Source organism: Rana temporaria, chromosome 7, assembly GCF_905171775.1.
Source record: "Rana temporaria chromosome 7, aRanTem1.1, whole genome shotgun sequence".
NCBI lineage: Eukaryota > Metazoa > Chordata > Amphibia > Anura > Ranidae > Rana > Rana temporaria.
The window spans coordinates 91,398,564-91,420,595 of record NC_053495.1 but is presented as its reverse complement, the minus strand read 5'-3'; the positions used below and the strand labels follow the sequence as shown (position 1 = coordinate 91,420,595).

General features: G+C 44.9%; 1 protein-coding gene across 4 annotated transcripts in view; it reads right to left on the bottom strand.

Moving 5' to 3' along the window:
* The window catches only part of PMM1 (phosphomannomutase 1), a 106,048-nt gene extending 84,320 nt beyond the window's left edge, over positions 1–21,728 (bottom strand). For 2 of the 4 annotated variants that reach the window (XM_040359643.1, XM_040359644.1), the window contains exon 1: positions 21,584–21,728. In XM_040359643.1, coding sequence (XP_040215577.1) covers positions 21,584–21,664 — 81 coding nt within the window. In that variant the 5' untranslated portion in view covers positions 21,665–21,728. Of the gene's footprint in view, positions 1–12,829; positions 12,931–21,583 lie in introns of those variants that run through there. The other 2 variants (XM_040359645.1, XM_040359646.1) reach the window with 2 other exon arrangements.
* Positions 21,729–22,032: the final 304 nt, after the last annotated feature.

Here is a 22,032-nt window from a genome sequence, read left to right as displayed (position 1 = left end):
CTGTTTTTGTTTGTGTTTTGTCTGTCCTGGCTCTGTTTCTCTGGCAATGGCCGCTGGGACGCATCTGCGTTCCAGTTCGCTGCTTTTGGACTGTCTGCGCGAGTCTCGTTCAAGAACAAGGCTTGGTTGCGCGTGCGCAGTTCGGACTAGTTTGCGGCGATCGCGCCTGTGCGCGAGGTCCGTGGGGTCGCGACAGGCACTGCGCAGGCGCGCGGTGTGCGCAGTGACATCATCACAAGGCGGCAGGTTTAAATAGCTGTCAGATAAAGCTATTTTCTGGGACACCTTGCAAGCTTATGTAGCTGCTTCCCCAGGCACAGGTATTTGGCTTTAAGGTAAGAGGCTATGCTGCACTCCTTGTTTTTGTGATAATCCTGCTTTATCATGCCTTGCCCTTATTATATGCTGGTTGATTGCTTTCAGTTTTGTGCTCCTTCTGCCATGGATGTGTCACCGCCCCCCAGTGGCCAACCCTTACGCTGCAGGTAGGATGGAATTTTTTTTCCCCTCTGCCTGTTTCTGTGGGTCTTTGATTCAGGAGCATGTTAACTCTTTCTTCCCCTCAGCCCCTCTAGGTCTGAACATCAGCTTTCGGCACGTGAAGATAATGACATTTCTAGGTCACAACATCATTATTCAAAGTCAAGTTCTAGACATTCTAGATCACCCTCTAGACACCATAGAAAGGAGTCCAGATCCACATCTGGGCGCCATTCCCACCGCCATTCCAGCCACTTGGGAAGAAGAGTTTGCTGGGGATGTAGGGCTCAGGTCTCGGAAAGGTAAATCCCTCTGTGAGCCATGCTATTCCCGAGCTGTAAGGGAAAGAGGAGGTGGAGACCAACAAGTGGAGTCTCTGGTCAGAAGAGTGGTCCAGGAATCCCTCAACAATTTAACATCCCTCCTGTTGATCCAGCACCAGTTCTTGTGCAGGATAATCCTGAGGCTCCGGGTCCCTCTCAGCATAACCGCTCCCCAAGTGAATCCTCAGATAGTGAGGTGGAAAGTGTTAACAATACCCCAGGCTTTGATTTTTCTCTAGTTCCAAACTTGGTTAAAGCAGTTAAATACGCTTTAAAGTGGGAAGATCTGGTAGAAGCACCTTCTAAACAAAGGAAGTACTTCAAACAGCTCAAAAAGGAGCGCCCAAACTTTCCCCTTTTAGGTGAACTTCGGAGAAATTATTACAGATGAATGGGCTGGCGTAGAAAGGAAAAACTCATTGCTTTCTAAAATAGCAAAAATTTACCCATTCAAGAGTGAAGAGGTGAAACATTTAGAATCAGCCCCTCTGATTGATGCAGCTTTAACGAGGCTGGTAAGACACGTTACACTCCCTCTGGAAGAAACCGTTTCCTTCAAGGATGGTTTGGAGAGAAAGATAGATTACGGATCTCAAACGCATATATATATTACGGCAGGCATGGCTTGTAAACCAGCTTTGGCCCTTGCAGCCCTGTCTGAAGCAATGGAGGCCTGGACAGATGTGGATTCTACCTTGGCAAGCGTCTCTGAAGACATAGCCAGGAGCATGCCAGTCCATGAACTAAGAATGGCTTCGGTCTTTTTGGGAGAGGCCTCCCTTGACATTATCCGTTTGGTGGCACGAGTCATGCTCTCTTCCGTTACAGCTAAACGTGCCTTGTGGCTACGCCCTTGGGTAGCTGATCCTGCCTCTAAACAGGCATGGTGCAGGATCCCCTTTCAAGGGTCTTCCCTTTTTGGGAATAAACTCGACAGCGCCATCACCCGTGCCACAGGGGGTAAGTCGGGGTTCCTCCCCCAGGATCGTCGCCCTTTTGGTCAGAGAAGATCTTTTCCTAGGCAAGATCAGGATCGTGCAAGAGATGCTCGTCGGTACAAACCTGGTCGTGAATTTAGGAAGAACTGGAGAACTGGAGAAGAAACCAGCCTTCTGGTCAGAAATCCACAAAGGGGGCTTCTTCTGGTGGACGTGAGGCTTCTAAGTCTTTTTGATATAAGTTCGGCTCAGACGAAGTTGGAGCTCGGTTACTTCAGTTCCGACACGTCTGGGCAGCCTCGATAAAAGATTTCTGGACTGTCAAAACAGTATCTTCAGGTCATTTTTGGACGTTTGTCAATCCACCCACACTTCAGTTCGTACCACCAGCCCTACCCTGCTCAGAGGAGAAGAGACAAATCCTTCTATCATACACAAACTCTCTCTTGGCCCAGGGCGCCGCCATACAAGTGCCAACAGCCAAAAGATTCCAAGGGATGTACTCACCCCTGTTCATGGTTCTAAAAAAGACCGGCTCCTGGAGACCAGTGATAGACCTGACACATCCAAATACCTTTATCAAAAAGGAAAAATTCAAAATGGAGTCAATGCTTACAATACGTCAGATGGTTCAACCAGGCGACTGGCTTGTGTCCATAGAAATAAAGAATGCCTATTTTCATGTCCCGATAGCGGTGGAGTTTCAAAAGTACCTTCAGTTTGCAGTAGACAGTATGCACCTACAGTTAACATGTCTCCCGTTTGGGCTTACATCGCCTCGGGTATTTTCAAAGCTCTTACTGGCTGTCGTAGCTCTTATCAGAACCAGAGGTATTCGACTACATCACTACCTGGATGATCTGCTATTACTTTCGCAAAGCAGGGAGCAGCTGTTGATATATCGGTCTCAGGTCATATCCACTCTGACCGAGTTCGGTTGGCTGTTAAACAGAGAGAAGAGTCACCTAGAGCCCACACAATCTCTGAACTTTCTCGGCGTTCAATTCAATATAGTAGAGAGTACCATCTCCTTTCCCCTGGAAAAAATTTCAGTGATTCGGGACAGAATTCGTCTTGCAATGGCTTCTCCTTTCCTCAAAGCCTCACAGTGTCTCAAGATAATAGGCACCATGGTGTCCACAGCCCCCATGGTGAAATGGGCACAGTGGAAGGGTTTTCTCCAGCAATGGGATCCGGAGTCTCGGGATCATTTCATACGGATAACCTCGTCTATGCGGGAAAGTCTTCCCTGGTGGCTACTGCAGAAGAATCTCCTCAACTGCCATTCCATACCCCTTGTCTCCTGGATCACAATTACATCAGACGCCAGCAACAGAGCCTGGGGGGCACTCTGCCTGAAAGAAGTAGCTCAGGGAAAGTGGGACTTCCCATCCCGATAGATAATATCCAATGTCCTGGAACTCCAAGCAGCCTTTTGTGCTCTACAAGCCTTTCTTCACTTGATAAAGGGGTCCTCAGTTCTCCTAAATGCCCAACCCATCTACATCTGACGGCTTGGTTTTTGAGAGGGGAAGGCTGGAGGCATTATGTTGCTCAAGAAGAGCAATCTCTACTTTATTGAACGCTAGGAGAGCAAGCACCAACAAATAATCTGGTCAAAAGAATCTGGTCAAAATTCTCAGACTACACTTCTACCATGGATGGTTCTCCTAATGATCCCAGAATACAAGATGTTCTAGGTTTTCTTCAGACAGGTCTTGATCTACCCTTATCAGTTAGCTCCTTAAGAGTTCAGGTTTCGGCTATCTCTGCCTTCACAGGCATATCCTGGGCTAGACACACTCTCGTCAGGCAATTCTTTAAAGGAGCTATGAGGCTGAGACCTCAAAGGAAACCGAGGTTCTCCAAGTGGGACCTTCCCCTGGTATTTGACTTTTTCTCAGAAAGACGACACACGGATCAACTATCTATCAAGGATCTCTCCCTCAAAGTTGTCTTCCTTGTAGCCATTACATCGGCTAAGAGGGTTTCCGAAATTGGTTCTCTAGGATCCAAGGAACCATTTCCTACTTTCTGCCCGGATCATGTAGTAATGATTCCTATGCTAGGATCGAATCCTAAAGTGACATTGGTATTTCATGAGAATCAAGAGATCGTTCTTCCTACCCTTCGTTCATCTGAGAATTCTAATATTCATCCTCTGGATGTCGGAGAAGTTTTAAAGCAATACTTGGAAGCCACAGCGTCTTTCCGCCAATCTGATTATCTGTTCATTTCCTTTCATGGGAAAAACAAAGGAATGCATGCTTCCTCTAGAACCATTGCAGCAGGGATCGTCCAAGCTATCCAAGGGGCTTATAAGGCGAAGGGTTTGGCTCCTCCAGAAGCGGTGACCGCTCATTCTACTCAGAGCATTTCCACATCATGGGCGGCTGCCCGGCATGTCTCCCCGGAAGTGATCTGTAAAGCGGCCTCTTGGTCATCGTTAAATACATTTATGATGCACTATTGCGTAGAACCGGCTTCTTTGTCTTCGGTTAATTTTGGTTTACATGTTTTGTCTGTTGACGGTGTCAATTAAATCTTTAACCAGCAATTTGCCCACCCGGGTGTGTATGGCTAGTCATTTTCCACACGTAGGCTGCCATGGAGTCTGTCAGGAAAATGAAAAATTTATAAAAAAAAACTTACCGTAATTTTCCTTTCCTGATGGACTCCATGGCAGCAGGAGTTCCCTCCCTTTGCTGGAGTAGGCTATATTACGGAACACGGTCTCTGACTAGAAGCAAAGATTTATGGGAGTAGGGTCCTATGAGGTATGAGAGGCGGGATTAACCCACACGTAGGCTGCCATGGAGTCCATCAGGAAAGGAAAATTAGGGTAAGTATTTGATATAAATTTTCCATTTTAATGTCCAGTGTGCATGAGGCCTAATTGATACCTGGAGGGAGCTCAGAGTTGCTGACAGGTAAGTATAACACAACTTTACTCAGCTGTTTGGATTACTGGACAAGAGGGAATGAGAGGCTTGCAGCATGATTTTGGTACGTGTAAAGGCTGGCCGAAGGCTAGCCTGTGTTTGTGGGAGGAGTCTGCTGAGTACTTAAGCCTCCTCCCACGCTGGGTCCTGTGTTGGCGCCATTTCAGGTGTTTGAACCGGCCGGCGGACGTCACTTCCGGTTCCAGACAGAGCGGTGGTTTGGCCGCAGCAAGGTGTTCCTCTCCTGGGCACAACGGTGGACCTCCTGCCCACCCCCCCCTCCATTTATCCCTGGGGTTCACCAGCATCCTGGGTGCCGCCCGCCCGCTTCTCCCAGCGCTCATGCCCCAGGTTCCTGTCAGGGCATTTCTGCCTCGACGTGTCAGGCTCAGCATTTTCTCTCATACCATTTCTGCCCACGTTATCTGTCATACCATTTCCGGCCGACGATTTCTGTCATAGCGTTTCTGCCCCACGATTTCTGTCATAGCGTTTCTGCCCCACAATTTCTGTCATAGCGTTTCTGCCCCACGATTTCTGTCATAGCGTTTCTGCCCCACGATTTCTGTCATAGCGTTTCTGCCCCACAATTTCTGTCATAGCGTTTCTGCCCCACGATTTCTGTCATAGCGTTTCTGCCCCACGATTTCTGTCATAGCGTTTCTGCCCCACGATTTCTGTCAGTGTTGGTCTGTCATAGCGTTTTCTTCTTTGTGGTTACCATGTCTCATTGTACTTGTCCACGTTGCACCTGGGTTGGTTAGCTATTGCTCACATCTCAGCATCTGTCACGTCTACAGATGCGTACGGGCTGAGGTTTCGTTTCTTAACACAAGGTGGGGGGGACTGTTAGCATGTTCATTCACGCACAGTGGTCTCAACGTTTTGTTCATATTCTCATACTTAGCATTTCTGGCTCTGCGTCCTAGCATTCCAGTCTCTGCGTTTCTGGCCCAGCGTTCCAGTCTCTGCGTTTCTGGCCCAGCGTTCCAGTCTCTGCGTTTCTGTCATTTCTGCCCCAGTCTCTGCGTTTCTGTCATTTCTGCCACAGTCTCTGCGTTTCTGTCATTTCTGCCACAGTCTCTGCGTTTCTGTCATTTCTGCCCCATCGTGACGGTCATAGCGTTGTCTGTCATGGTGTGGTTGTTTCGTTGGTCATCATGTCGTTGTACTTTGTCATGTTGCATCCGGGGTTAGTTAGCCAGTACTCGCATTTCGGGATCTGTCACGTCTACAGATCCATACGGGCTGAGGTTTCGTTTTTAATGATTGTTGACCACAATCTTCTCGCCTGTATACCATACGTCATACGTTGCACGTTCATTCTTACACCTATACGACTACCCACCACGCTCCGTGGGTACACCAGCCCTGAGTGTTCAGTTAATTGCCTGTGTCTGCGCTGCAGGTTACTCGGGCTCATTTACCACTCGCACAAGGGTGGGGGGGGGGCTGTCTTCAGGTTCATTCACGCGCAGTGGTCTTGACGTGTCTGCTCATGTTCTCGTACTTAGGTAGGTGCAGAGGGGGTGGTTGTTGTTGCATGTCTTGTTGTCTTGTTTACTGGTTTATGTTCCTAAGTCTGGGAGTCTGGCTTGGTTCCCATGTGCCATGATGCTATTCCCTAGTGCATTGGCCTTATATGCCTTCTCCAGGTAGCCGACACTTACTCTCCTGCCAGTTGTTCCTTTTGGCTCTTACCCTCTCACTTCCCCATATCAGCATGGGTAGGCCAGGGGTTGGGGGATTTTCACAGAGCCACTTCACCGGTGCCCGGTTGAAGGATTTTAATTCGCTTGGCCCTTGCTCCATTTTCCCCCATGCTTCCTCTTGTCACAAGCAGTTAATTCTTTGTGGTGGGGTTGTCTCGGGCATCAGGCTTGATCCATCTTCTTGGGTCATTGAGTTCTGAGCGGTTTCGCAGGTTCTATAGGGGGTTACTTCTGTCACAAAGTCATGGGTCAGTGGGTTTCTCCTGTCATAGTGGATACGTATACGGTTGCCTTCCAGGTACACGCTACTCTGGACACTGGACGTATTGTTCTCTACCCTTCTACACCTAAATATGTGTCTTTTTGCCCTCTTCTCAGGCATACCGACCAGCTAGGCCAAGGCACACCTCAGGCCTTGGGTGTTAGGGTTATCACAGTTCATACTCGAAGACTCTGACTACAAGTGTAAAGGCTGGCCGAAGGCTAGCCTGTGTTTGTGGGAGGAGTCTGCTGAGTACTTAAGCCTCCTCCCACGCTGGGTCCTGTGTTGGCGCCATTTCAGGTTCCCCACCCACCCGTTCCCCCAGCTTCATACACACTTTTTCCTCTTTCTACATTTTCTTATTCTCACATTCAGGGTATGCCCTCTTCTCAGGCATACCGACCAGCTAGGCCAAGGCACACCTCAGGCCTTGTGTGTTAGGGTTATCACAGTTCATACTCGAACACTCTGACTACAAATGTTAGCATAAGAGATAAGTAAAGACATGATTCAGCAAGTCTCCTAAAATATATCATAACTTTGCAACCACAAACTTGTAAAAGGTGTTTTATCTATGTTTGTATATAATGCTTCAACTAAATGTCAGTATCACAACAAGACAAATATAACACAGCCTCACTACAATATACATAATGTACCTTTTATAAAGATAACACGATTAATAAAAACAAGAGATAATAGGTAGGTCAGAGGTTGGGTGTTATGGCAGCCGATACGTCAGGTGAGCATTATTCATAATATGTTTTTATGTACCAGTAGTATAATAATATTTAACTCAGAAACAGCTGTTTTGTTTTATTAGATAGCATCAGCATGCAGTTTAGATTATTGCTTCTTCTAAATTAGAAACAGTCATAGTCTTTGATAAGTGAATTAAAGTGGTTGCAAAATCTAAAGGATATTTACCTTCATGCAGCAAACCCCTGCCCCCCCCCCCCAAATACATACCTGAGCACAGTGCAGCGCTATGTCCAAGAGCAGTGGCTCTGCTTTCTCTCTCCTTCCTTATTGGACTCAGTGAGAGCAGCGGGAGACATTGGCTCCTACTGCTGTCAATCAAATCCAGTGAAAAGTAAGTGGGGGGTGGAACAGGGCTAAGCCCCACTGTGCGTGTGTTAATAATCACACATAGTGCAGCTCGGAATCGAGCCCACATGAGTACCCCTAGCAAGCAGCTTGCTGGAGGAGCCAAGAGCGCTGGCAGGGGACCCCAGAGGAGGAAGAGGTAAGTATAACATGTTTGTTATTTTTTTTAAAAAGGTCCTTTACAATCACTTTAAGTTTTTAAATACAGTAGATGTATCGCGGATCTCAAGAACACCTGGCGATTTTGTTCAAATGTAAACTCGTATAAAATTGAAAAAGTAGCAAAGTACAAAGTGAATTGAAAGCACAAACAAAATAATTGTATCCGTTTTAGACTGCATTCACACTTCAGCGTTTTAAATCGCAGGCAGATTTGCAGTGATTCTGCCCGTGATTTGAAAGCCCTCATGTGTAAATGACAAATCGCAGGACTCGCATTTGAGATGCCATTCATTTGAATGACACCTAAAATCGTGGTGCAGGTCTGCCGCAATTGTCTCGCTTCAATCATGGCAACCCGTATCGTGGGAGGCATGTTGCCCAAAATAAGTTCAGGAGCTACTTTTGAGCAAGATCCTACTGTGATTTTAGGCGTCATTCAAATGAATGGCATCTCAAATGCGAGTCCCACATCAGCGCTTTAAAATCACGGGCAGAATCACTGCAAATCTGCCAGCGATTCAAAATGCTGGGTGAATGCAGCCTAAATCATATCAATATAAGAAAAATTTAGTAAAAACTCATCCTACGCTAAAAGGGCTTAGGCATTGTTGGTGGCAAGATCTGCCCCTGGAGGGATCTTTGACAGGGCCTAACACATGTCCATCGAACACATGGTAATCCCTATTGAGTGCAGTTCATTTTTACCAGAAACATCCAAAATGTACTGGTAATTCTGTACTTTCTCTACACAAAAAGCAGGGCTGGTAGGGTGAATTCCATGCTACTTACTATACATCCTAGGCTCGGTTCACACTGCATTGATGCGGGAAACCTGCAAATCCAGTACGGGTTCCCGCATCGCATACAACTCGCAGGCAGTTCACATTGCCCTTTGCGAACCGCTGGGAGTGTCAATACAAAGTTTATGACACCTCCATTTCAGTTCGCCTATCGCAGTGCAAACTATCAATTTGGGCAGGAATCAGTTGGTGTGGTCCAAAAAAAGGGTCCTGTGCGAGTTTGGTTCAAATACGATGCAAATTCAGCCATACAAGTTGTATGGCTGAATTCGTATCGCACAGACATTACATGCGATTTGCACAGCGAATCACATGCAATGTCTGACATCACAGCAGTGGGAACGGGCCCTTAAAAGAAACCTGTACTTGGAGAAACTTGGGCCGCCCCTTTGAAAAAATCCCAGCGGTATAGCCATCTTATCCTTCAATATTTTGAGTCACTGATCTGGAACATGTGTGTAGCAAGTGATAGTAATAAAGTAAAATGGAAAAAAATAAATCAAATTAAATCATTTTAAAAGGTTAAAAAAAAAACAGGGAAGTTGTAACCTAAAAATAAATTTTACGTTTCCAACACTTAGGACTACTTAATATGTTTAGCCCAAACTGAGTCATATGTAAGGATGTGTCCCAATTGTGTGTGTATGTGTATGTATATGAGGGTGTAATATGCATGTTTATTTTTTGTAGGTATTTTAATTTTATTATATTTTGTGTATGGCGTTTCTATGTAATATTTTATTGGACTTTCTTTTTTTTCTGGCAACTTCTGATAATTTTGGCACACTGTGTCCCTGACCTCCAACGCTAGTTAAAAGGGTCTCTAAACATGAGATTGATATTCACCAAGTGTGCCATCATTCATACTGTATATAAAAGCCAGCAATAAAACTGGCAAGAGAATGGGTGAGAGCAATGCAGTTGGTAAAAAACTGACAAGGGGAAGCCCATTCTGAAGAAGCACAAGTAATTGTGTGATTTTGCAGATACTCAATTTCTTTAACCACTTCCTTACTGGGCACTTAAACCCCCTTCCTGCCCAGAGGACTTTTTGCGATTCGGCACTGCGTCGCTTTAACTGACAATTGCGCGGTCGTGCGATGTGGCTCCCAAACAAAATTGACGTCCTTTTTTTCCCACAAATAGAGCTTTCTTTTGGTGGTATTTGATCACCTCTGCGGTTTTTATTTTTTGCGCTATAAACAAAAATAGAGCGACAATTTTAAAAAAAAAATATTTTTTTACTTGTTGCTATAATAAATAGCTCAATTTAAAAAAAAAAAAAAAAATTTTATCCTCAGTCTAGGCCGATACGTATTCTACATATTTTTTGTAAAAAAAAAAAAAAAAAAAAAAACAAAATCGCAATAAGCGACTGGTTTGCGCAAAAGTTATAGCGCCTACAAAATAAGGGACAAAATAATTTTTTTTTACTAGTAATGGCGGCGATCTGCGATTTTTATTGCGACTGCGACATTATGGCGGACACATCGGACACTTTTGACACATTTTTGGCACCATTCACATTTATACTGCAAACAGTGCTATAAATATGCACTAATTACTGTATAAATGTGACTGGCAGGGAAGGGGTTAACAGTAGGGGGTGAGGAAGGGGTTAAATGTGTACCCTAATATTAGTGTTCTAACTGTGGGGGAAGGGGGGTGACTGGGGGGGTGACCGATCTGTGTCTCTATGTACAAGAGACACAGATCCGTCTCCTCTCTCCCTGACAGCACCGCTGTCTGCGAGAGCCGGCAATGAGAAATGATCTCATATGTAAACATATGAGATCATCTCTCATTGGCCGCACAGATCGCCTAGGAAACGGCCACTCCGATTGGCCGTTCACGGCGATCTGTGATTGGCTGTGTCCAAGGGACACGGCCAGCACAGCAGTTCCCGGGAACGAGCAAAGGGGCGGACGTCAATTGACGTCGCCTCAGAGATTTAGAACCACCCTGCGGCCGTCAATAGTCGTACGGCCGTCGGGAAGTGGTTAAGGAACAAGCCAAAATATTGTAATTAAAACAAATAGCAACCTTAGGTTGCCATGACCAGGGCTTTTTTTTCAGTAGGAACGCAGTTTTAGCACCTCCAGCACTGGATGTATGTAATAGCAAGGGGTATGGGGTGTGCATGAAGGTCTATTGATGCTGGCTGCTGCGGGATATAGTGTCACTGGTCGGGATCTGTTTTTTGTGTGAGGGTCTACAGTTGCTGGTGGAGGATATATTGTTGCTGGGGGGGGGGGTCTTGTGTTGCTGGTAGGGATCTACTGTTGAGGGAGAGGTCTATTGTTGCTGGCTGCTTGGAGATCTGTTGCTGCTGCTGGGGTCTAATGTTGCTGGTGGAGGATATATTGTTAGGAGGAGAAACAGCTATGATTAATGAAATATGCTCTGGAAAGTCCAAGTTAAAGCAGATATAAACTCTTATTGAATAAAATGTAGTTTGCTAAAGCACTGTGTATCAACTCTATGCCTTTTGGCATGCCCCGCTGTACATCCCTCCTCGTATTTTTAAAGCTATGGAGTCCATCATCAACTCATTTATCTGGGGTCCCTCTCGACATAAATTATCATGGCGGGTGCTGAAGTGCCCCTCCAGTCAAGGTGGCGCCTCGGTTCCTGACCTTTTTCTTTACTATGTTGCATCCCAACTTTCCCATTTTTATTATATCCATCACTCCGATAGGGGACGTTACCTGGCCATGGTGTGCTCCAAGACCCCGGGCCCGGTTTCGCACCCCTTCCAGGTTATGTTCTGCGAGCCCCGCGGCTCCAGGCGGGCGGACGCTGGGAGCCAACTGCTCTTTCATCACCGCAAAATCTGGCACATTGCCATGTCAGTCGGTAAGGCCCCCTCTCCACATTCCCATACACCCCTTTGGGATAATCCTCTCGTGCCCGAGCTTGCCACGGTCCCTGACCGTGGTGTTTGGATCAGGAGCGGAATTATTTACCTTACACAAGTCGTCGCGCACGGTTCGGTCAGGTCCTTCCAAGCCCTCAAAGATGCCCACTCCTTACCCAATCACATGTTTTTCCGTTATCTCCAACTTCGTCATGCAATCACCACACAATTCGGTAATAGTATTCCGCAGCTCGAAATCCCACTTCCCGTTGATATTGTTTTGGGTTCAGACCCTAAGAAACTGATCTCCCAATTTTATTCATACCTCCTAGTTCCCTCGGCGGACGCCACCCTTCAGCGGGCTAAGTCCCGTTGGGAGCCCGATCTGGGGGTGCTGTCGCCGGGTGAGTGGGACGAAGTCCTTATTAATTGTAAGTTGGTCTCACCTAAAATATCAGACCGTCTAACCCAACTATATATCCTGCACCGGTCCTACCTAACGCCCCGCCGGATCTCAAAGTTTAGGCCGGGTAGTGACCCTAACTGCCCGGGCTGTGGTTCTCCTGAAGCTACCCTTTACCATCTCCTCTGGGAATGCCCCTGCGTGAACAGCTTCTGGACCCAGGTGGTCCGGTTTCTCCACGACCGAATGGGCTCCCCTCTCTCCCTTAGCCCCCGACAATGTCTGTTCGGGATATTTTCGCTGTCTGAGGCCGAGAAATACCTCAACACATTTTTGCAAGAGACTCTGTTCCTCGCAAGGCTTCAGATAGCGAAAACCTGGCTGAGGGGTCCCCCTCCTACCCTGCAACAATGGATCAAGGCTGTCAACGACACCCTGCCTTTCAAAAAGCTTCTTTATACCCATAGGGGATGCCCCGGTAAATACAACAAGATCTGGGATAGATGGCTGGGGGAAGCCTCCTCCTGTGATACCCCTACTGGTTGACTCCCCTCACGGGCACCTGCTGGTTACCCCCGGGTTTAGGCCCCCATCATCTACGGGACATGTCTCTTAGCTCTGTTTCGCATTGCCATATGCCACTTATCTTGTCTTGGTTATGTCTGTTATGCCTGTACTTTTGACATTATCATGTATCCTTGCTTGTGGTGCATGTTGCACCGTTTATTACACTGTCTGTAACCACCCCTTGCTCTATGCTCAATAAACGTCTCTTTGATTTAAAAAAAAAAAGCACTGTGTATCATAAACAATTGCCTTTATTTAAAATAAAATATGTTTTACCTTTATTAACATCCTTTTTGAATCTCAGTTCTGTTGATCTCCTGTAGCCTCTTTGCAGCCCTTTCTCTTCTACATGCATGTACCTCAGAAAAACGACAGAGTGACAGAATGTTGTCACTCTACAGCACAAACATTTTTAAACAAAAACCTTTATGGTATGATCACCAAGGATTAATTTAAAGAAGAAATCCAGGAAATAAATCGGCCGAGTTACGAATAGGTAAATCTCAGGAGGTGTAAGCCATCCATCCCCTGGGTCAGTGCCTGTTCTTTCGTTTTTCATTCAGCATCGGTAGTAGAACCTTCGCCATATTTCCAGCTCTCCAGCAGCAGACTTGTGACTCTCCTACACAGCAGCACCTTCCTGTCTGCCTCTCCTCTCCATCCACACAAAACTGTGTTGTCTTTTAGAATGGGTTCCTTTGGGCTCAAGGACCCAGACCAAAACATATTAAGAACTGAGAATACAAAAATGTGTAGGCGAGAAACCCAAGTGACACACATAAGCTCCCAGCCTGTGCTTTTGCTGCCAACACATTTCTGTATTATAAGGACATCTTTGGGTATTTGAAAAGACTGCAAATTTAAAGTGGCAATAAACCCAAAACGTAAAATATTGTAGCTTAAGAAATCATTAGATGTGGTGGTTACATGGATTTTCTTTTTTTTTTTTCGGTAATTGGTTCAATAACACACCTCTTGTATTAAGGCCCATACACACGATTGGAATTTTTGACAACATACCTCAGACGGACCTGTTTTTGCAGACAATCCGACCGTGTGTACGCTCCATCGGCAAACTTTTTCAGGGTTTTTTTCGGACAAATGTTCGCTGTGTGAACAGACTAAAGTCCAAAGTACAAACACGCATGCTCAGAACAAATGCTAAAGTTCAGACGACAATAGCAGAACTTGCCCAAAAGGTGGCGGCAAAGAGAAGAAAAACCACATAGTGCGTCTATTACGTCACTACGTTCGTGTTTGTTGACTGAAAAAGTCCCACCGTGTGTATGCATACAGGGGCGGACTGACAACTCATGGGGCCCCCGGGCAATAGGAGATTATGGGGCCCCCGGGCAATAGGAGATTATGGGGCCCCCGGGCAATAGAAGATTATGAGGCCACACAGTATACACACACACATACAGTATACATTCACGGACACACAATATGCACACACAGTATACATACACACAGAATACACATACACACACTGAAAAGGTACAAGAGAGGTGGGGCAGCTATAATCTTGGGATTTAAAAAAAAAAACACAGATTTTTACATATTGTCCCTGGTTTTACTGAAGCTGGCAACCCTGATGGGGCCCCCTAGTGGCATGGGGCCCTCAGGTAGTGCCCGAGTGGTCAGTCCGCCCCTGTATGCATACCAAGTTCACGAACAACGCCCTTCAGAGCAAAATCCATGGAAAAGTCAGTTGGAAGTCCGATCGAGTGTATGAGGCTTTAGAGTGACTACACTCTGGATGAAGAGGCAACAGAGACACTTTTGGACAGCAACATCGTCAGTTTTGGTGGAGAGTAATGTTAGATGGACTAGCAGATTTAGATTCACTAACAAAATGAAGCCAAACTCCAGCTCATTATTTTTAAGCAGTTACAGAAACAGTTTTGTTCCATTTGAGTTAAAGGTTTTACACAAATAAATAGAAGCTGATCCTTGTAAGCACCCCTGTCTGTATTTGTCTCAACCACCCAAATGCTGAATCTGCAGAACAGCTCTACCAGGTAGATCATCAGATGAAAATAAAAGAAAGCCTAAAAAACAAAACTAATGCAGCCACTGCATCAAAGAATTGGTAAGCCGCAGTATGTTTGCTTTTGGGTTTATTCCCGCTTTAAGTAGATGTAAGCTCAATTACTAAAGTCTTATATCAGCTTTGACATTTTCTTGTGTGCGTAAACCCGAACAATTAGTTCCTCTAAAAGGTGAATGTACCAGATTTTATTGGGCCAATCTGGAGCCATGAAAACCCCCAGAATGCCCTCTGCATCAATCCTTTAAGGCAAAGGAGGTAACAACTACAGATGATGAAAATAGAATGTACTGATCTCACTCACAAATCTACTAGGGCATCCACTGCCTCTGCTTTTCAATCCAAAAACCTGAAGACAGGCTTGTCAAACTTCTATAAAATATACCATTGAAAGGTTTTTATTATAGCAGTTGGAAAATATTGTGGGTGGATAACATCCTGTGCTCTCTACCTCTGCTGACTGTTATCAGATAGCATTGTTCTCTGCGCTCTCTAAACTACAGAACACGAACCCCATATGTAGTTCACTAGTCCTAACATGCTTCCTGTCTTAGCATACCAATGCTACTTCTGTAATGATAGAGTATAGTGAGTGACCATTGTCACGCCAGGTCAGAAAACTGCACTAGTGGCATAATCACTGTGCCAAAAAAAGGATAAAAAAAGAAAATGGCAAAAACCACATTAAAAGAACTCGCAAGCTGCAAAATATAATTTTTTTTTCTTGGATTTGGCTACACTTTAGTATTTTGTTCAACTGTTGTTTTCAGTCTTTTTAAATCTTCAGTTTTTAATATAATACCTGGGATCATTTCATAAAAGGTCCTTTACTTTTATAGGGTGACAACTGTTTTCTGACTGTTCCCCTGTGTTGTCACAATTCCAATGCAGGCTATATGCAGACGTGGTAAAACAAATTACAAATACCTGAACCACCATTGTCACTAATAGGAAGATGGTTAAGAGAAATGATGTGCAGCTGGAGTTGGAGTGAAAGCATGTAGACATTAAAGGGGTTGTAAAGGTTTGTTTTTTATTTTCTAAATAGGTTTCTTTAAGCTAGTGCATTGTTGGTTCACTTACCTTTTCCTTCGATTTCCCTTCTAAATGTTTTTTTTCTTTGTCTGAATTATTCACTTCCTGTTCCTCCTCAGTGTTCACAGCATCTTACCGCAGGGATGTAGTCCCAAGGGAGGGGGCGAGCACGCTGACTAACCCCCAGCCAGAACAGCTCAGATGATGGGGGCAAGCTTACTGAGGAGAAACAGGAAGTAAGAAATTCAGGCAAAGAAAAAAAACATTTAGAAGGGAAATCGAAGGAAAAGGTAAGTGACCCAACAATGCACTAGCCTAAATGAACCTATTTAGGAAATTAAAAAACAAACCTTTATAATCCCTTTAAGTTGATGAAGAGGCTGCAGAAGATCAGCAGTACTAATGTGAAAAAAGGACGATAAAAGGAGAAAACTGGATTTTCGGAAAAAGTTAAAAACACATGACAATGGTTTATGATACACAGTGCTTTACAATGTCATTCAGTCATGGACTCTTAACCTGTGGCCCTCCAGCTGTTATGAAACTACAAGTCCCATCATGCCTCTGATTTTGGGAGCCATGCTTTTAACTGTCAGCCTTGCAATGACTTATGGGACATGTAGTTCCGCAAAAGCTGGAGGGCCACAGGTTAAGCACCCATCTCTACTTTAAAGTAGAACTAAAGACATTTAGAAAAGTTAAAGCTGAACTCCAGGAAACCTAAAACACTGCAAGGATTAATCACTCATTTATCATCAGGGACCTTGGTACTCTTACTACCCAATCCTCCACTCCTGCAGCCTCCTCAGTGCTGCTAGACTGGTCCCGGCAGCCTCTTCTCCCTTATGCTTTGGCAGTCTAGGGTCCTCTGACATCATTAGGACCGATGCTGTGACCATAGCTCTACATTGAGCATGAGGATGCTGAGAGCAGGCCACCAATACAGCATGGAGCAGAGGTGTGTAAAACTGCTCTTTTGTCCCCCTAGACATAAACAAGCAGCTAACCATCACAGTGAGGGCACAGCCCCAGTGCAATGGAGGGATTTTAGATTTCAGCTTTTAAAACCCTGTCAGTTTTCTAAGCCATTTTTGTCCTGTTGGGGAACGAAACGATTTCACTTCAATTCCTACTGTGTATTCACAACAGAAAATAGAAAATACAAAGTGAGGGAAATGCCTCCAAGAAGGTTTTTCCAGACACAAGAGTCCCCAGTGGAACATTAACCCTTCATTTTTGTTACAAATTGGTTTTTAATCCCAGAAATAGTGGTCATAAGGCCAAATCAAGGAAGTAATTCTATCTGACACAGACAGCAATACAAACCTGACAGGGATTCTAAAGCCTCACCACTATCTAAATATGAAGAAAGTTTGGGTTTCAGTGACACTAAATTCTGGTCTAAAAAAAAAAAAAAATTAATAGTAAATAAGGATGCCTGAGTAACCCTACTTCACCAGCCAAATCCTGGCTTTTGCTCCCATCAGCAAAAATAGAACAAAATAACTTTTTCCGGCAGCTAAGCAATCGATAGCCCGGGTGTGGAATAAATCCTCTGTCCCCTTTCAAGTTCTTAAAAAGAGAAAACAAATAAAAAATATACTCGCCTAGGTGGATGCAGCATTGATCTGTTGCTGCATCTGTCCCCGATGAGTCACCCGCTCTCTGCTCTACTCCTCTAGTGCTCACTGGAGTGCCAAGCTGTGCAGGGGGCAGGAGCGCCTGGCTCAATCTCTCAGCAGCTCGCTGAAAGGCTAAACCAGCTTCCTGTTCTGGCATGTGGGTGGATCCTGACTGTAAAGTCTGGATCTTTCCCAAGCCTGGAACCGGCTGTGTGCCGACTGCAGACTTTAGCCCGCTGACAGCTGAAAACGGGTCACAGGAGTACAGAACGAACTGCATGCTTGTGACTTACAGGAGAAGTACAGCCAAAATAGCTCTGGCCATACTTCTCCTCTAAGGGTCCTTTCACACGTGCGGACCGTTCGTCCGTTTTTTCATATGTCCGTTTACGGACTGCAATGCTTTCCAATGGCATAGCGTACGTTAGCGGATGAGCATCCGCTAACGTCCGTTAACATCCGTCTCCGTTAAGCTCCGTTTTTTTGAACGGAAGAAAACCCTATTTTTCTTCCGTCAAAAAAACGGAAAGGACGAAAAACGGATGTTAGCAGACGATCCGTTTAACATCCGATCCGCTAACATCCGTTTTTCATCAAAATATGTAATAAAAGGGAGCTGTGGTGGCTCAACGCGATTGGCACTGCGCTGACAAGCCATTCACCTCTGCAGCTAGGGGTTCGGATCCCGGTCTCGGCTACATGTGAATTGAGTTTGGTGGTCTCAGCCCGGCTCCCGGTGGGTGTGCTATGCGAGGTAAGCCTGCGCTTAGTACGCCCACCCCCTCCCACAAAAACCACCACACTTACACGCACTCGAAATTGGGTTAACACACACGCACTTTGACCACGCGGTCTCTAAAAGGAGAGGCAAAGGACTAACGGGGCTGGTTGAGTGGGCTAATCCTCTCACTCCCTTATAGGGAGTCCCTCTGCCCCGTTGGGCTTCAAAGCGGAGCAGGTAGGGCGGGCTGTGTGGGAGGACCCCCTCACACACCCACCATTGCCACCCGGGGCATGGAGAAAGGTGGCAGATTGCCTCTGGGGGAGGCCTGCCTACTCCCAACTACTGCAGTCCGGCTCCTCTCTCGAGCACACGCACAAAAATACACTTAAAAAAAAAAAAATATGTAATAAAAATAAAGTTCTAACAAAAAAAAAACGGATGAAAAACTGATGATAAAAAACTGATCTAAAAAACGGTCCGCACGTGTGAAAGGACCCTTATGGCCCATACACACGATCCGAATATCGTACGACGGATCGTACGACTTTTTCCGCTTAATAGTCGCAAGTAAAATGAAAGGTTATTAAAGTCACGAAAATTCTCGTACTGACTAAACGAAAATCGTACGATCTGACATCGTACGAGGAAAATTGTCCGATCGAATAATATCGAATGAACTGTCATGATCGGCTCTCGAAAGTAGTGTACACACGATCCGAAAATCGTACGATTCTTCATCGAACGATCGTTTTCGTCCGATATTCGGATTGTGTGTAGGGGCCATAAGGATCATTGAAGTTGAAGTTAGTCGATGAGAAAATGTCAAGAGTTTTCAATTAATCACAACCCATATTTTGTAACGTGTGGGAACCATGGCTTAACTATGAGCTGCCTTCTTTAAATGCTTCCAGTTCTTGTCCTTTATAACTAACATAACCCGAGTCTATGAGGGAAATGCCCTCACTTCCTTCTCCCCCCACCCGCCTTCACCTCCCCTCTCTCTTTTTTCCTTTATATCTTTCGGTAGTTCTTCCCTTTCATGCAAGTCCCAGGGTTCACCACCCTATCAGTATGCACTCGGGCACTACTAGTAAGCACTTTTGGGTGGTCCCCTGGACTGGCATTTGAAAAAGTGGATATCTCTGTTCTATCCTAAGGCCTGTGCAATCTGCCTTATTGACTATATTTTGAAGACTGTGTCAATCATATCTTCTGCCTTAAAGTGGAGCTCCACCCAGAAGGAGAAACTCCTCTTGCTTGACCCCCCCCCCCAGGCACCTTTCGGGGAGGGTGGTGGATACCGTCAAAACCAGGTACCCGCTCCCACTTCCGGGTAAGATCGTTGCGCAAAGATTACGGCAACCTACACAATTTCAGGCCCCTCCTCATTCCCTCCACTGCCTTCTGGGAGACACACAGGTCCCAGAAGACAGCAGGACCATTTAGAAAAGTGGAGCGCAGCAGGAAACAGGCTGTGAAGCTGCAAGTCTTAATTTCCGGTCTCCCTTAGTGAAGATGCCGGCGTCTGCACCCACAGCCGATGGTCGAATCAGCTTGGGGTGCTGACATCACGGGATACCTGGACAGGTAAGTGTCCCTGTATTAAAAGTCAGCAGCTACAGTATTTTTAACAGGTTGGGACTCTGCTTAAAAGAGGAAGTAAACCCTGATGGGTTTTACATCCTCTTTATTTCCCTGCAAAGGTAAAGCATAATGGGCTACTATGCATTGTGCGGGAGCCGCCAGTCATGGCATGACCCCATCTAGAAACAGCACAGCGTGCCCTTTCTAAGGTGCGCATGCGCAGAAGAAATCTTCGTACGGGGAATTGTAAATATCTCCTAGACCATGTAGGTTTAGGAGTTATTTCCAGCACCTACAGCCAAGCCTTTATGTAGGCTTACCTGTTGGTGAAAGTGGTTGTACAGGGTGTACAACCACTTTAAGCCTTTGCATGGGCATTTTATTTGGCATACTTCCTCGAAATCAACAAAACATATTGAAACAAAAAAATGATATAATAATAGTAATAATAATAATAATAATAATAATAATCTATGCAATATGTATTCTTCACTCCAAAAAATACCTTCTGTTACTCTCGAACCTCCTCGAAATCTCCTATTTTTTGCAACTATGATCAAACCTCCTGTTAGAGGGTGGCTACGTTTATTCTCCATGGTCCCGCTGTATGTAGGAACATAGCCACCGTCTCTAACTTGCTCTGAGATGGCCTAGGGCCTATGGGATTTGTAGTGTCCATATTGTTCACATGACCACAACCGACATTTAATGCTAGTTCCAAATAAATGAAAGTGAGGGGGAAATGGAGAGGACTGGGATCTCACAAAAAGTGTTACAAAGAGGCAGATAAACAGTTTTATAAAAAAAAAATTGATTACAGGGCCATTAAATAGTGTATAGATTATTTTGGGAGAATACAGATATTTAGTGTCACTTTAAAGATACACATGCCTTGAAAGCCTGCGTTTTCTCTATGAAATCATATCACTTGAAGTCAGGGCCGGCCCTATGATGGGACCGGGTGGTACCATGGGTACCAGGCAGCACTTTTAGGGGGGCAGCATACTGATGCCCGCCAGCCTGTTCCACCAGCTCCGCTACCCAAATAAAATTAGCGTCCTTTTTTCCCCACAAATAGAGCTTTCTTTTGGTGATATTTGATCACCTCTGCGGTTTTTATTTTTTGTGATATATATATATATATATATATATATATATATATATATATATATATATATATATATATATATATATATATATATATATATATATATATATATATTTTTTTTTACTTTTTGCTATAATAAATATCCCCAAAATTTAGAAAAATAAACAATTTTCTTCAGTTTAGGCCAATATGTATTCTTCTACATATTTTTGGTACCAAAAAAAAAAACCACAATTAGCGTACATTGATTAGTTTGCGCAAAGTACATTGTGGCCGCCGGCAATTCACAGATCCCTTTATACTCCTGGATACATGTATAGAGCCATGGCAGGTCCTTTTATACGCCTATATGCATGTATAGAGCCATGACAGGCCCTCTTTATACATCTATAGAGCCATGACAGGCCCTCGTTATACTCCTTTATACATGTATAGAGCCATGACAGGTCCTCTTAATACAAGTACTCTTTATAGTCCTATATACATTTATAGAGCCATGACAGGTCCTCTTGATATTCCTTCACATGTAAAGAGTAATGACAGGTCCTCTATATACATGTATAGAGCAATGACGGGTCCTCTTTATACTCCTTTATACATGTATAGAGCCATGACGGGTCCCATTTAGTTATCATGATATAAAATAATTAATGTGGGGGCCTTTTGGTTGTGGGGGGGGGGGGCAGCATTTCATTTTTGGTCCCAGGCAGCACAATGTCTTGGGCCGGCACTGCTTGAAGTATAAACAATGCTCAGATACTTCTACAGACTGCTGTCATAAGTCAGAGGTGTTACACTGAGTTATGCATGATGCCTTAACCTTGAATGTAAATCCGTATAGTAAACACATCTATGATGATGAAGAAATAAAATGTTCAATGTGACGTTAAGCAGAGATTTCACATACCTGTCTTGCAGGGGTTAAAGTTCCATCCACATCAAACAGGCACAATGTGTCCCTGTGCTTTGGGAAGTGTGTCCCTGCCATTGCTTCTCCATCTGCAGAGGCTGCTGTGTGTGTAATGAATGGAAGAAAGGAGTGTAGGGGGCTGGTTCACGGGGGAGGGACATGTGTTGGCCTCACTGGCCAATCCTAGCACTCCCTGCTAGTCAGCTGGTAGTGACAAACAAGGTGCTGGTCACGTATCATGCTTCTCTTCCTCCAGCATGTCACAATAACAAGCAAGCCAATTAGGTTAAAGTTCACTCTGTGGTAAAGACTGTGACCTCACAACTAATGGATTTCACAGCCAACAACAACTGAGCAGCCTGTGTGATGTGATACTGACAAATACACAAGCCAGGCACCAGTTTATTGAAGATTCTGATACAAAATACAAGTACAAAACTAAGTAT